This window comes from Simochromis diagramma, unplaced genomic scaffold (genome assembly GCF_900408965.1).
Source record: "Simochromis diagramma unplaced genomic scaffold, fSimDia1.1 OVJJ01000304.1, whole genome shotgun sequence".
In the NCBI taxonomy this organism is placed as follows: domain Eukaryota; kingdom Metazoa; phylum Chordata; class Actinopteri; order Cichliformes; family Cichlidae; genus Simochromis; species Simochromis diagramma.
The window spans coordinates 14,124,089-14,138,542 of record NW_024387030.1 but is presented as its reverse complement, the minus strand read 5'-3'; the positions used below and the strand labels follow the sequence as shown (position 1 = coordinate 14,138,542).

The 14,454-nt window shown below is 41.5% G+C and overlaps 1 protein-coding gene across 2 annotated transcripts; it reads right to left on the bottom strand.

The window, feature by feature from the left end:
* Window positions 1-499: 499 nt before the first annotated feature.
* On the bottom strand, window positions 500-13,400 carry pgfb (placental growth factor b). 2 transcript variants are annotated; one of them, XM_040041970.1, is made up of 7 exons: window positions 12,722-13,398; window positions 3,159-3,195; window positions 1,852-2,048; window positions 1,658-1,737; window positions 1,320-1,349; window positions 1,176-1,238; window positions 500-1,078 (listed from the first exon to the last, which is right to left on the bottom strand). In XM_040041970.1, the coding sequence occupies exons 1-7, from the start codon at window positions 12,782-12,784 to the stop codon at window positions 1,057-1,059; spliced, it is 492 nt and encodes a 163-aa protein (XP_039897904.1). In that variant the 5' UTR covers window positions 12,785-13,398; the 3' UTR covers window positions 500-1,056. The 2 variants fall into 2 exon arrangements, with proteins under 2 accessions (XP_039897904.1, XP_039897905.1); XM_040041971.1 differs by lacking the exon at window positions 1,320-1,349 and having other exon boundaries at window positions 12,722-13,400.
* Between the last annotated feature and the right edge of the window lie 1,054 nt (window positions 13,401-14,454).

Below are 14,454 nucleotides of genomic sequence, written 5' to 3'. Positions count from 1 at the left end.
TCAATCTGCATACCTCAAATACCCTCCTGAAGGCTCATGTATTGTCATAGAACTGCAACCTGTCTACTGTGAGCGACTAAACAAGCAACGCATGGGTATTTGGTCCTGAGTTGGAAATGCATGATGGGCGAGCTGAAATATCCGAGAATGTTTTGATCAAAATTATAAACGAAAAAAATGAAATGAGGAATTTCTACTCTTGCAAAAACATGTGTGCTACTCAAACATAAGTGTATTCATTATTTTAACACGAACGTGCCAGTTGCCGTTGCTCTCGCCACACCCACTGTGTTCATTTCAGATGAATGGGCCAGATAATCAAGATTAGCCTCTTGTTAGGAGAACATCTGTATGCTGGATTCCATAAATATGGAAAGTTTGAAGTTTTGTGAAAATCTTCGCTTTATGAACATTTCTGCTAAATGTTGTTTTCCCATTCAGGTCACATGATGCTGTTAAAGAGTTTGATTTATACACACCAAGCAATTACGCAACAATGGCTTTTGGAACGGATCTCAGATATGATGATGATCTGATTGCAAAATACTTTAATATAGAGGTTTAAAAACACTTTCCATAAACACTAGAGGGAGACATTTCCTTATCGCATGTACAAAGAAGTTGCACATCAACTCCACAAGGTGTTCTCTGGTCCAACTATATTAATAAATATAGACTTTTCTTCTTTTTTACATGTGTAACCTTCTTTTAAATACCAAAGGATTTGACAAATAATAACTGATACAGTAATACCTAGCATAAAAAGAAGACAGTCTGTTTGGTTCTACATTGCACTGGCTCCCAGGGATGTCCATTGTTTCAGGCTTGTAACAGCAGTGTTTCCACCAGTCAAAACGCACTTCCTGTTAAACCTTGTCGTTACAAAAACACCCTGCCCATCAGCATAAGGGCATGTCAGCAAATCAACCCAGCTGTTTGAGTCTCTTGCTGCAGACACAGTATTGATAGATGAGTGAAGGAGACTCTTGATGCTCCCACTGGGCTGGAAACAAATAGTGAGCCACACTGCAACAGGGGGTTGGGTCGCCACTGCAGTTACCTGCGAGGAATCTGGCACCTGTAGAACACAAGTGATAACGTAGCCTCTGTTAAAAGCTGTAATAAGATAAAATGGTGGATATGTGAACGTTTTCTCCCCCCCGTGTGCCCCTCACCTGTCACATTCCTTCTTTTTTTGTCTCTCCTTCCTCTTCCTTCCTCTTCCTCTTCGCCTTTTCCTGAACCAAGAACCAAATTATAAAAAAAGCTTGCGGTTTTTGACAAATAGCAAAATTGATATTGTAAGAATATTCCCTTACTTTGGAACCTTCACAACAGGTTTCCTGATTCTGAGGGCAAAGGTTTCGATAAATTAACGTGAATGTCCAGGTACAACATTTGAAAGTCTGTGAGAGTCACCCAGTCTTCTAGAAGTTACGTTTATGCTGCCTGCTATTAATGACCAAACTCGATTAGCAGATAGTGTGTCGACAGTGCAGGAATCTTTAGGAAAACAACTTTATTTTCTGTTAGGTATTCAATTCAAGTTTTTGGAGATGAATCTATGAGAAACATAAACATGACTTCCAGGAGACGGGGTTTATATTTTTCATACTTATCAATAACTTATGTCACAACACCCTTCTTTTTTTCTTACCTACATTCACATGTTTGATGCTCCACAAACGTCATCTCAACATATTCTTGACCTTGTTCTGATGGCCTGATTTTCAAAAGCTGGGAATGGAGGAGGGGTGGAGGTGAAACGGAGATTTGTCAAAACGATCTCATGAAGCGCTCACAGCTACGAGTTATAACTCACACTTATGTTGCACAACACTTAGGTCTTACCTGCATGGTAACGTTTGTGGTTTGAGTGGGATGACACTCCAGGTTCTCATCTCCGCAACAGCCAGCGCACCTCACCAGGGGAACGCAGGAGGGGCTGTAGATGTGCTCCACCTCCGATGGGTATTCCTGCACCACCTCCACCAGCTTCTCAATGGTGCGGCAAAAGCTGCGACCCCAAACTTTTTCAAACACAAGCACTGTGAATAAGAGTAGGCAAAGTATAAAGCAGTGCCATCTTTTTTCTGGGACTTCTCTGCATTTTTATTTGGTTAGCGATCAGTTTTTCGTCTTACTGTGACAATATCGATCGTATTTGACAGCTAAAAAAAGCTAAACTTAAAGATGATACAGTTCTACACAAACAGTACTGGTAATTAGCTCAGTAATCCAGCAATGATATGCTTTCATGCCCTGTACACAGAAACCTATACACCGGTATGTATCCTGTTTTCATTTTCAGGGGGAAAAGAAACATTTGTTTAATGTACAGTGTGCTTTCCTGTGGGAGTACATGTGTGAAAGTGTCCTAGTTGCTTTGGGGAGACTGTGGAGGAAGAACAGGGACAACTATGGCCAAACAGAGAAGTAAGAGAAAACAAACACTGGGAACATGGCCATGAACAGAACCCTGCTGGATCTGGAACTGGAGTTGCCCCGCAGGCACCTCTGGGACTGTGGTGACCCTCAGAGGTCACCAAATGGAGCCTTACACTACAACAGCTGTTTATAAAAGCAGACAGGCTGGGAGGAGACGGCTGGGGAAGCATCCATGGTAAGGAGATGAGGCCACGAACTGTAATGTAGTACAGTGCAAAGGGACAGTTCAATGGCCAGTTAGTGCCTCTTGAGTGGACTGCATGCCTTCTGCTGATCTGGCTCTTAGACGTCCATGCAGTCATTTCTGCCTGCAAGTTCTACCAGTGCATTCCTCTTTAATTAGCATTAATGTATAGCAATGTAAGGGAGCAAAAGGATATGAAGAGAGAAGGTCAGCAGTTGAGTAATCGTTGCTAGCCTAGACATGCTCTGCTGCGCTCTATATTCAGATGAAATTCGATGACTAACTAGCATGCAAGAGTAAAGAACTAAGTCATTTGTATTTTTCAGCATTGCGTGACGAGCACAACACGGGGGAATATATTTTTGTTAAACTCTCGTCTCCCCCTTTTATTTTCTCTAAACCACAAACACTGTAGAAAATACAGCGTAACAAAAGAGTCAGAGCTACTCTTTCGAAGAAAGTTTTATTAACTCATTTTATCCAGGACATGCAGACTTAAAAGCTTAAAACTTGAAGAACTCCTTACCTTCCATTGTACTGTTTATACTTGCCAAGGGAAGACTCTGAAAAACACAAAACGTGGGGATCCAGAATTATCATTTGTGGTCTGACAGGATGTGACAGCGAGCCTCAAGACTGACAATGAAAGTGAAACAGGTACTGGCAATAAGCCAGAAACATTAAATACATACCTAAACATGAACAACATTATATAAAACTAATCCAAACTGTTAACCCACCCACTCAAATATAAACACTATTGCCTACAACCTTTATACACATAGAGAGGTCAGCCTGCCTTTACACTAACGTCTGACAGAACCAGTGTTTTCATCCTCTGGTGGCGATAGCTGGAACAACAGTACAGTGGAAGGTCATTCCCACTCTGCTGGGGATGAGTCTTTTGGACAGGCAGCAGATAGAGGTCTTCATATATATCTACAGTGTGCCCAACTGTTTAGGTTCAAAACCTGTTTCCTGTGGTGTAACATTCAGCTCTCTATTTATTTTCCCATTGATTGTTTCCTCCTCCGTCTTGATTTTTTCCCATAATCCCATGATAAACAGAGTGAATTTTTCATTCGCCTGGGAAAACACAAAACCTCTGGTTGACTCCATCTCAGGAAGGGAAATCTATGTTTGATAAAATACCCTCCGGCAGAAGTGCAGGACAGGCGGCAGACAACCTGCTTCCGCAGATTCTCCTCGTCACTGGTGTTGGACTTGAGTTTCTCTATGACACATGCCGGATCACATTCATAGTGTAACAATGTTTTTGTAGACAATAGCAGCGGGACAAATGATACTGGAGCAAAAAGTCTTCATGCAACAGCAACCAGCCTGACAAGGACTTCCTCGAGTGATGGCAATAAAGACTGTTGCTTTATGCACCATCTGTGCTTTGTTGAAATCCATCCTTTTCCTGTTATGAACCAAAATTAGTTTCAGGATGAGGATAGTATCTGTCAGCATACTGCTGTATTCATCCTTCCCTCCCCCCTCCAAACAGTGTGATTTAAGAGGAATGTCCCGATTTAATGATGATGATGATGATGATGATGCATTTACACTTGCAAACATTTCAGCAGTTCCCGTAAAACTGTCACTGACACGAGTGTCAGAAACTGACCTGTCCTCTGAGCTGCACAGCGTTCTGTATTAAAGACTACAAATATCACTCAAGAGTCCTTTCTGGGCAAAGGGAGCTGTTGAGGCATCTTCCCTGTTTTTCAACACGGTTGTTCTTGTTCTTCTGGCTAAAATCTACAGCTGTTGCTATGATTGCCGAGTTGTTCCATAGTGTAGCATCCATCGGGCTGTGTCAGCCTCACTGAAACACAGCAGGATATAAGCTCTACTTGCAGAATATTCTTTAAGCACAGCATGGGAAAGTCACAGTTCAGTTCCAGTTATTGTCAAAAGTTGCTTTCATTTTCAGGCCCATTGAGTGTATTTTATATTCAATGGCAGGCTGATAAAATGAATCTCGTGTCCAACGTTAACTGGCATAAGATCAGCTTCCCCTTTTCCACCCTTTTGCATGTCGTGGCTGCTCCACATCACAAGGGTTTTTTGGCTCTGGCCTCACTTGCCTCTCTGAACGTTTTGAGGTTTTGGAGGATTTTCTAACCTTGGTCATGGGTTAAGCCTCGACATGATGAGGAAACATCTTTGCGGTGGAGAGCAGAGGAATGAGCTGCCCAAAAGAATCCACCAGATTCTTAAAAAGGCTTCATGAGGATCCTCACGTAGCAATTCCCTCCGTCTTATGCACTTCGAGTGTTAACTGTATGATTCATGGTGACAGGGGGTGATTAGGCTCTTGTGGAAAGGGGGACTGTTTCACATTAATAAATGTGTTCAATGTGTCATTAATCCTAAAAGCATGCTCGCTTTCTGTGCAGTCCTGAATGTTTCTTACATTTTGTTCCCTGGTGACCTTTTTCAGGGAGTTTACTTGTCCTCAATGAGAGTGTAACGTTACCATGTGTCATTATCATTTATTGGTTTCATAATGTGGGTGTTAGGACCTTTGAGACTAAGTGTGATTAAGGGCTATAGAAATAAACTAGACATGACTAGACTAAATTCATCTGTTCTTGGTTTATAACCCAATACTTCTCCTCTGTGTCAATTGTATTGGAATTTTCACTTGTATGTACAACATCTGGGTTTTTGCAATTGACAGAAAGTGCTGAAATATTCAAGAAGGAATTAAGAGCAGAAAATCCCTCCTTTTTTTAACCATTACACACAAGCAGAAACATCCATTCTGTCTTTCCAGTAAATGAGTTTTACAGACTGTTTCTGTCTAACACAAAAAAAGCTATGCTTCATAAAATGGATTAAATATTCTGGGCTGTAGTCTGACACAAAGATTAAAATTATAGTCTTATATTTTATAGACTCTATATACAAGACTTAAACGTTGGCAATACATTAAAAACTAGCAACAGCTTTGGAGGGTCAATTCATATACAGGTACATATGTGAATGTATCAAACAGGTAAAGAAAAGTCCATGGATTACATTTGATTTGATTAATAACGGCCCATCGCGTCCTTACTTTTAATCCTAATCTTAATCCACCATATATAGAATGAATGAATGCAAATGTGTACTGTATGTTAATAGAGGAATCAAAGATCAGGACCTAACAATTACCATCATTATCAACAAACATTTAGTTTATTTTGAAACTTTCAGAAAAAAAGACCAATATAAAATTATATATGTTATAAAAAATTGTACTGATTGGATTGGAAACAACATGGCAGTGCAGTGGCTTGGACTCTACAGGTGTGGTGACTTTACATGGTCTACATATGCATGTGTTATTTTCCTCCACGGTCCAAAGATAATGGATGCGAAGATCATTTGTGATCCTACATTAGCTGTAGGTGAATAGTTGCTTCTCTCAGTGTTAGCTCTGTAAAGCTGGTGTACTCCATCTCTCAACTAATGTTTGATGGGACACGCGTAAGCAAATCTTTGATCCTAGCAAGATAAAAAAAAAATATTGGGATGCCACATCTCCTTTAAGCTTTATGTAACTGGTAATTGACATTTTATTTAATCATAACTTGGACCTTTCAGTGATTAAGTGCCTAAACTTTCCAGCTATTCCTGTGCCAGAGAAACCTTTCTTACTGGATCTACAAGGTTCCATAAGTAACACACCCTTGTTTGGCTACTGTAGTTGTACAAAATGCTTTCAGGTCTTGACATTTGGTGCTTTACGGTGGCGCAGTGTGCTTCAGTATTTCAGTAATCAGCTGGAGAAGGCGAGTATGGATTGAGTTGTCTGTAGTAGTTGCAGCTGAAATAAAACATTGTTTATAAGGTTCTGTTCCTACTACTGCTGGTTAAGAGTTTGTGCTGTACTCTAGGTCAAATCAGAGGACCAGTTGCGTCCCTGGGCTCCTGCCATTGGGCCGCAGAGGCCCCAAGCCTCATTACTCTGCAGTCCCACACAGCTGAAATGCGTCATCTTTAACCTCCTTGCTTATTCCATCTGTCAGAGGAAGGGCAGCGTGGATAGGGAGCAAAACTAAAACATGATGGGGACCCAGCATAATTGTCAGAAGATGTTTCAGCTTTGAGGGTCAAGTGGGGGAGGAGGTAAACAGCAGGTACCCATGGCCCTCTGCCAGAAAAATCTGGAGTCCAGCCAGCTTATTCCACAATGCATTTTTCATAAGGAAAGAACAGGATGGCAGATCAAACACAAAGGTTCCCAAACCAATTTAGGGTTATTAGATAGAAACGCCTATTCTGAAGGCTTGGAGAAACTGATGCAGAGTGGAGGTTAGGTTAGTCTTCTCCAGTGGATTGCATAAGAGTAAGGGTGGGGCATGCTTTTGTTTTCCAGCAGAGTGAAATGGAAGTTTTCTAAAGGCGGCTATAAATCACAATTAAATGCTTTCATGTCATTCCAGTATTCCAGTATAAAACAGTAATAATTAATCATTATCTCTAACCAGCGTCCCATACATACATTGTTCAGATTTCACAAAGTAATAGACGGCTATCTTAAAGCCTGCAGTAAGATTTTCTTTTCACATGCTGGTAGGGCGTTTTAGGCTATATCTCTTGTGGTTGACAATACAATAGGATTTAATTCATACTATTCACAATGGAGCCAAGACACTGAAAGGAATGAGTGTTTCACAACATGCTTGTATTTCCACCATTAAAAAGCCGACCACATTCTACAGTTTTCGGCTGAAAAACAACTTTTCATGTGTTATTCTGCAAAAAATGTTGCCATATTACATGCAGTTTTAATGCTGACTCATTGCTTCTGTTGACTAAAGATTAGGTCATCTGATTAGCACACATGTATCGTTGGATCTCCTGCTTTGATGGTATTCAGGCTGTAGTAGTAAACTGTAGTCCTCTAGGCAGTCCCCTTAATCTTTGACCATCTGACAAACTGTAATTGCTTTTACATTAATTAGTTCAGTCAAGCTGGATAACTTGACTGACTGGGTTTGCTAAATGAGGTAAAGAATGACAGTAAACTAAATGAAATGAGTAAATATAAGTAGTCTGGCAGTTGGGTGATTCTGAAGACGCATAACAAGGGAATTTTTAAGTGGACCTATCTTGTGTTTCTTTATTTTCTCTCACATATTTTGGTACAGTGGTAGAAGCTTGCATAAATCATAACAAAGGTTTTAAATTTTAAATGGTCAAGAATACGTACAAGTAATCACTGTAAGCCAAAGTCTCAGACTGCAGACGGCTTTAAATGCTCATTTTCTTTGGACAAATTTTGTCTACTCTTGTATCTGTATTATGTCACAGAGGACGTGGAGCCCTAACTTGGTTTTCTCAGGGAGGCAGCCAATCAGAAGGGGGGACAGTGGATACTCAATAAGTTAGAAATGATGCTTTACTGATCTTCCTCATGTGCCCTTTATTGCTAACCAGATTCCACGTCATCAGCGCCATGGCCACAACATTAACTCATGGCCTTCTCGTGGAGCATGAAGTCACTCTCTCCACCACTACAAAAAAGACCGGTTCTCTTTTGTACACACATGGCGGGTCAGCTTTTGACAGCGGTGCTATTACAGGACTGAGAAGTACCCAGTCTCTAGGTGGTCACTGGATATAGCCAAAAGACTGAAAAACTTCATCGGAGCATGCGGTAAACATTCCTCAGCAATGCCTTGAATCATCAGAGAGACTTTGAAATCACGAGTTATTCCACATGTAAGTACACAAACACACATAGATCACACAGATTCAAACAAAAAAGTAGCATAAATAGGCATGCATAACTGCCAGATTTCAGAATAAATGCATTTTAATTGATATTATGCATACAGCTAAGCTAAGTGTTCTTGCTGGGAGATAGATGAGACTCACTGACATCGTCATGTCTGCCCTTTACATTAAATATGGTGGATCCATGTGCAGGCAGACCCATTCTCAATTTGGAGCCACATGCACTGGATCCTGCTGCTGAGATACGGCAGAAAAAGAGATTTGTTGTATGAAAGCTGACAAAAAGAATAGGTATCCTTTGTGCAACAACCAAACCAACCCTTTTCAAGCCTAAGTGCTGAAGTTTGAAAACAATCCTGCTTTTTTTGGCATTGCCGTCTAGTCAAAAAACAACAAGAAGTAAAATAGGATCAAGTGATGAGGGAGAGGTAAGGGTCGGCATAAATTTTAATTTAGATAACCACAATTTCCCCAGTATAAGTCCATTAATGCATGCATAAATGTCTCCCCAAGGACACACACAAAAACACACAACCACTGTGTAAACTGTGCACCCTGTCCGCAAACATACACACACGACAAGTCTTGAGATAAGCTGACCGGTGGTAATTGTGGTCTCCATTACAGTAAACGCTGTTCTGTAAACCACAGTAAATTACATCCAGATGGGAGATTAAAGCTAGCTGAGTAGACAGCTGCCCTGAGCACAACCACTCCTCCTCCTCTGTTGGAGGAAGGAGAACTCCATATTTCCTGATTGCGATTGCAACTCTCCCCTGGGCTAGGACATTACAACCAGGGAGAAGTACCACAACAACACAGAGGGGCAGTCAGCAGGTCACCACCACTGCAGGGACTCCCGTGCAGACATCTGATCTACACAGGAAGATGTGCTAAGCGTAAGACAGAGTAAGACACGGCGGGAAGGGAGCAGTCGACTTAATGTTTGATTATACATTTGCTCTTTGCTCTGACTTGAACACAAACACATGCGTGCAGTACAGATGGCCAGTCTCAAGTATTTTTTTGGTGCGGAGGGTGATTTAAAGGAAACACCTGTGTGGCGTCACATCCTTATGAATACAAAAGCAGAAGCTGAGGCTCACTGCCTTTAGAGACAGAAACACGGTGTACCGATGAAGTGATGATCTTCATCAGAACTCTGGCAATAACACATGGGTTAGGCATAATTTCCCCATATCTGTTATACAATTTAAAAAGTCACTCAAAGAATTTCATAATTGCATTTCAGTGAGGCATATAATCCTCAACCTTTGCTATTTTTTTCCACAGCTTCATCATAACATAATCACAAAAATATTTTTTCAGAAGTTGACCAAAATTGCGAGCTGTGCACATGTCCAAATCTTCAGGACATGAGTCATTTCACCTGGAAATGCTGCCAAATGCCATTCAGGTTTGGTTCTGTTTATGCAAACATGAAATACAATCACTACGATCACTAAGAGATCGGCTTTGTACGGAGAGCATTCCAGTGGTTTTGATCTAACTCAGGGATAGCTGTCAAATGAGCAGGAGGCAACAGGTATTTAAAAGCAATGTATAGGCAGGTTTCACAGTAGTCCTACTACTGTAACTTCAGGTTAAAACACACACTGTACTGTACATGCAGGTCTGCCAATAATACAGTAAATAGACGACTGCTTTGTCCCAAGAAATACACAGTACAAAATAACAAGAGATTTGGCTAAAACCAATAATCTTTTCCATATACAGTACTTCCCATAAAGTAATATTAGGTTTACTGAACTCTGTTTGTAGTTCATGTGTAAAACACCTGGTGGATGGCATGGAGCTTGTACTGTATTTCATAAAAGGGTGACAAAGCGGCCACTATTGTTGAGAAGGGAAACCCAGGTGCTTCCACCCTCAGTGACAAGCCACAAAGCTTGGAAGTTTGACCTGCTCATTTCAATGGGAATCAACATCAGCAGAATACACCTACTGTTACAGTGTTGATTCATGATAAAAAAAATACTATTTACATATACATATTTTTATACTACGCTGTTTCCGTTTTCTCCGATGACACCATGTCACCATGTTTCTAACATAACACACCAGTGTTAGTGATAAAAGTTATCACACCACTGATTTGCAGCGTGGGATTACTACAAGGAATAGCGAGAGGTGGAGAGATGGGTGTAGCTAGGCTTTCGCTGCGAATCACAGCCATCTGTCTTTAGTCATCTTATCCCTTTTTATGGAACATAGCGAGATAGCAGAACACAGCCTTTAATCCAGCCAATCTTTTCCTCTTCACTGGTTCTTTATATCTCTTCTGTCTTATAACAATTACCCAAGAACACTGGGGAAAACACTCCTTCTTTTAACTTGCTGTGAACTACTGATATATACAGTAATGATAGACTCGCCCTCTGTCTGTGACACACATTCACACACACACAGACTACACTATAAATCTCATGCAGGACGGTATTAAACAGTTGAAGTCAACTCCAGCTTCTCTGCTGTCCACAGCTGTAATTGACCACATGATTCACAGCTGTGACAGTTAGGAAAGCTAATCATTATTAAATTATTGGTCTGCGATTCCCAGACACATGTCTAGTGTCTGTATTTCCAGACATAACTCGGTGTGTGAACTTGTGAAAAGAGCTGCTGGTTTGAGTTGAATTGTATTGAAGCAGGAAAACAAAGAAAACGTTTAAATTTACAAATGATCAGTAAATGCAAATAAGTTTTCAGCAACTGCAGGGATCCCGAGGTCAAATCTTCACATACTGTATGACATCTAATTGGTCAGGTTAGATGTTTGATCTGTTACATTGGCCATCAGTCTTTGGGTGCAGCAGAGGGCATCTAACCTGCTACACACTGAGGCCCCTGGATTTTGTCACTCCTGTTTTGACTAACCGGGCCATGAGCTGATTATGAGGATTAGAGGAAATGTGGTGAACTCATGCCTCTCCCACTCACTCTCAACTTAAGCAACAGCTGCAAAGTCTCTGGGTTTGGGAATCTGGTGGGACATGGAGTTTTTTTCCAACCCTGAGAGCCTGGCTGAGTCAGCGAGTAGTACCTCCATGTGAGGCCTGCAGCTTTGCAAAGGGGAAGGGGGTGTTACTTGATTCAACAGGAAAGCAGCAGAGTATGAAGTGTGACACTGGCAGTGAATGGACAAGGGAATTGCCTGGTTTTGCATTAAACATAAAAGCCATCAGAGACAGCTGAAAGTCCCCAGCCACCTTGGAAGGAAATCAGAGACTGAATAGGTTCAAGGGCTGAAGCATACGGTGGCACAAGTCCGAATGTTCAATGACACATCCTCTTACAGGTATTTCTGGCACAACACAGGCCTCTGAATGACTCCTCACTCCAATTTCACCATTTCCCCTGTTCTGACAGACTTTCATTAAGAGAATAACAGGCGACGCCAGACAACAGAGAACAGACCAGCTTTGTAGGCCGATTTAACTCCTGACACTGATACGGCTTCCCTGAAATTATGCTTTTAATTGAATTCCACATGCTCACACTGGTTCATCTTCATTACTGTTATTCTTGGCATAAAGCAGTTAAAGAATGCTGCCTTCTCTTCATGTCCTTCTAAGAAAGCACAAGAAGGGAAAGCTGCAGGTGCCTGCAAGATTAACATGATCCAGTTTTACTAAATACACTTTCAGACTAAGCAGCTCCAGGATCTGCTACATCTACTACCTGGAAAGAAACACAGCAATCTCCCATTTAGAGAACATATCACCAACATGACAATCAGAGTGCTCCCCTTGATGGAAATGTATACCGAAAAAAAAAGATCCCACCATAGCCTACAAGAGTGGGAATATAACATAATCCATCTCTGTGAACCTAGCTTTTAAAGTATGATGCGGCTGTAATTATGAGCTTAGCAAGCTTTGCCAAGTATAACAGTGAGTCACCTTGCATCATTTGCTCCACAGAGAGAGTGATGCAGTTTGTCACGTTTCATCTTATGAATGAGGGGTGCCCGATGGCGCTCATTCAAAGCAGCATGAGAAAGAACAATAGATCATTATCACTTGACTGGCTTCTGATGACTCGAGCGTTTCATATGTAGGTTACACTTTGAACTTAAACGAGGCTATTAGCAGACCTAACAATAGGCGCTTTATTTATCATTCTATAACGAGGTGCATTATTTGCTACTTTGCTGGGTTACTGGTGGACAAAGCAGACACAAAATAAACCGAGCAGCGTGTGAAAATCTCAACCCAAAGTCTCTGTGGTTTCAGTGCAAAGTAGGAGAGGAGGGGGGAGAGTGGGGGAAACAAGCAATCCCCTCATTTTGCTTCTGAGTGTAAAGTTTCACCGAAGCGTGCAACGTCCTACCTGTGCAGGTGAGAACTGCAGATAAAGCGCCACCACAGTCCCGATGACAAAACCCAGTAACATTTCGTGACGTCTGTGCGTGGAGAGTGGCGATGGCTCCCGATGGAGATAGTGGCGGAAAAAAAAAATCCCACACACAGGAAAAAAAGATCCAACAAAAGTCCCAAAATACTCAGAAACAGAAACAAACAGAAAAAAAACTCGCTGCCAGGGATTTTCCAAGTCATCTGCTCCCGGTTTAGTAGCGCGGAGAATGAGTGGAGTCACGTAGCTCCGCGCGTGTAACCTGATGAAGTAGATTGTGCTCACTAATGAATAAGGCCCCTCAGGAGAAAGTGGAGGTGACGAGGAGGCAACACAATAATACTTTAACAAAAAAAAGGAGAAACTGATAAATATTCACATTTACACACTTTTTTGTGTGTCTCGTTTTCCTTTAATATGAGCTTAAAAACGGATTCTGTGGAAATAAAAGCGTGAACGCCAGATGTGACGACGCATATTCAGTGAGCAGCTTTCAGTCCAAGATCTCCAAGTAAGGAATCCGCTTCAAAAAATCACGCATGAAGTTGTGCCAACAACTTTCAGTTTCCAGTCCTCCTCTGAGCTGCAGTCAGCAGAAAGACAGAGAGAAGCACTTGCGTCTAATTGCTCCGCGCCACCTTTTCACAAGACCGTTTAATCTCCTCCCCTTTTGTCTTGGTCTCTGCCCTGCTGCATCTGTCTACATACAACTTACTGATGACATTTTACAGCTTCCTCCTTTTAGCTGCAACATAAAAAGGTAGTTTATTTAGTTTGTGATGCTGTAGTGCAATTCTAGACTATACACCGCAGGTGATTTAAACTATAGAGCGTACACAGAAACATCCTCCGAGTGCCTGCGACATTCTGTGAGTGCAATTCAGGCTGGGTAAACATTTGGAGATCTTTTAACTGCTGACATGGATGGTAGACTCGTTGCTCGTGCACGGAGATTTTCCTCTGAGTCTATTTATTCAAGTTTGCAAAGGCAGAAAAAGGGAGATTCCTTTTCTGTTGACACACAGGCTTACTCTTCAGTGTGGGACTTCTGTGTTTGCAGAAACACTGGAACGAGAGGATTCCTTGTGGGCTTCCACACATTCCTTCAGCAGTGCTCAATGGCCGCACTGGCTCTGCTATTGAACAGACCACACTCAGGAGTGTGGTGTCTCTAAACATCTTAGACACTTAGACACCCCCCACCCACCAGCTACCGGCTATTCCACAGAATCAGTAAGAGCAAACTATCAAAGCTGATGAAAGACGTTTCACGCTCGTCTTTTCCTGAACTGTATCTCCAGATGGCAATGATGGATGTCTCTTGAAATTCAGGGACATGACAAGAAAAGCAAACATATTCTTCAGGGAACTTGACTCTGCAATTACTTTGTTCTCTGCTGCTTTTAAATGTGTAGTCATTGTCTTGATAGTCAGCGGGGTTTTTTTTTTAAAACAATATCGTTTTCAGACTGTCTAATTATCCAAAATATTCTGCAATATTCCAAATGCAGATGTTCAGACGCTGTTTCTCCCTCTTAAGTTGAGAAAGGGATACCTCCAATTTAGAAAAAGTTCTACATAAGGCTATAATAACAGAGTACAAGAGATGTTCATGCCTTTTTTTAAAAATGTTTTAGAGAAAAGCTAAGGGTCATAGCATCTCCTCCCTGCTATAGCGCAGGGACAGCATGCATTTTAACAGAAGTCAG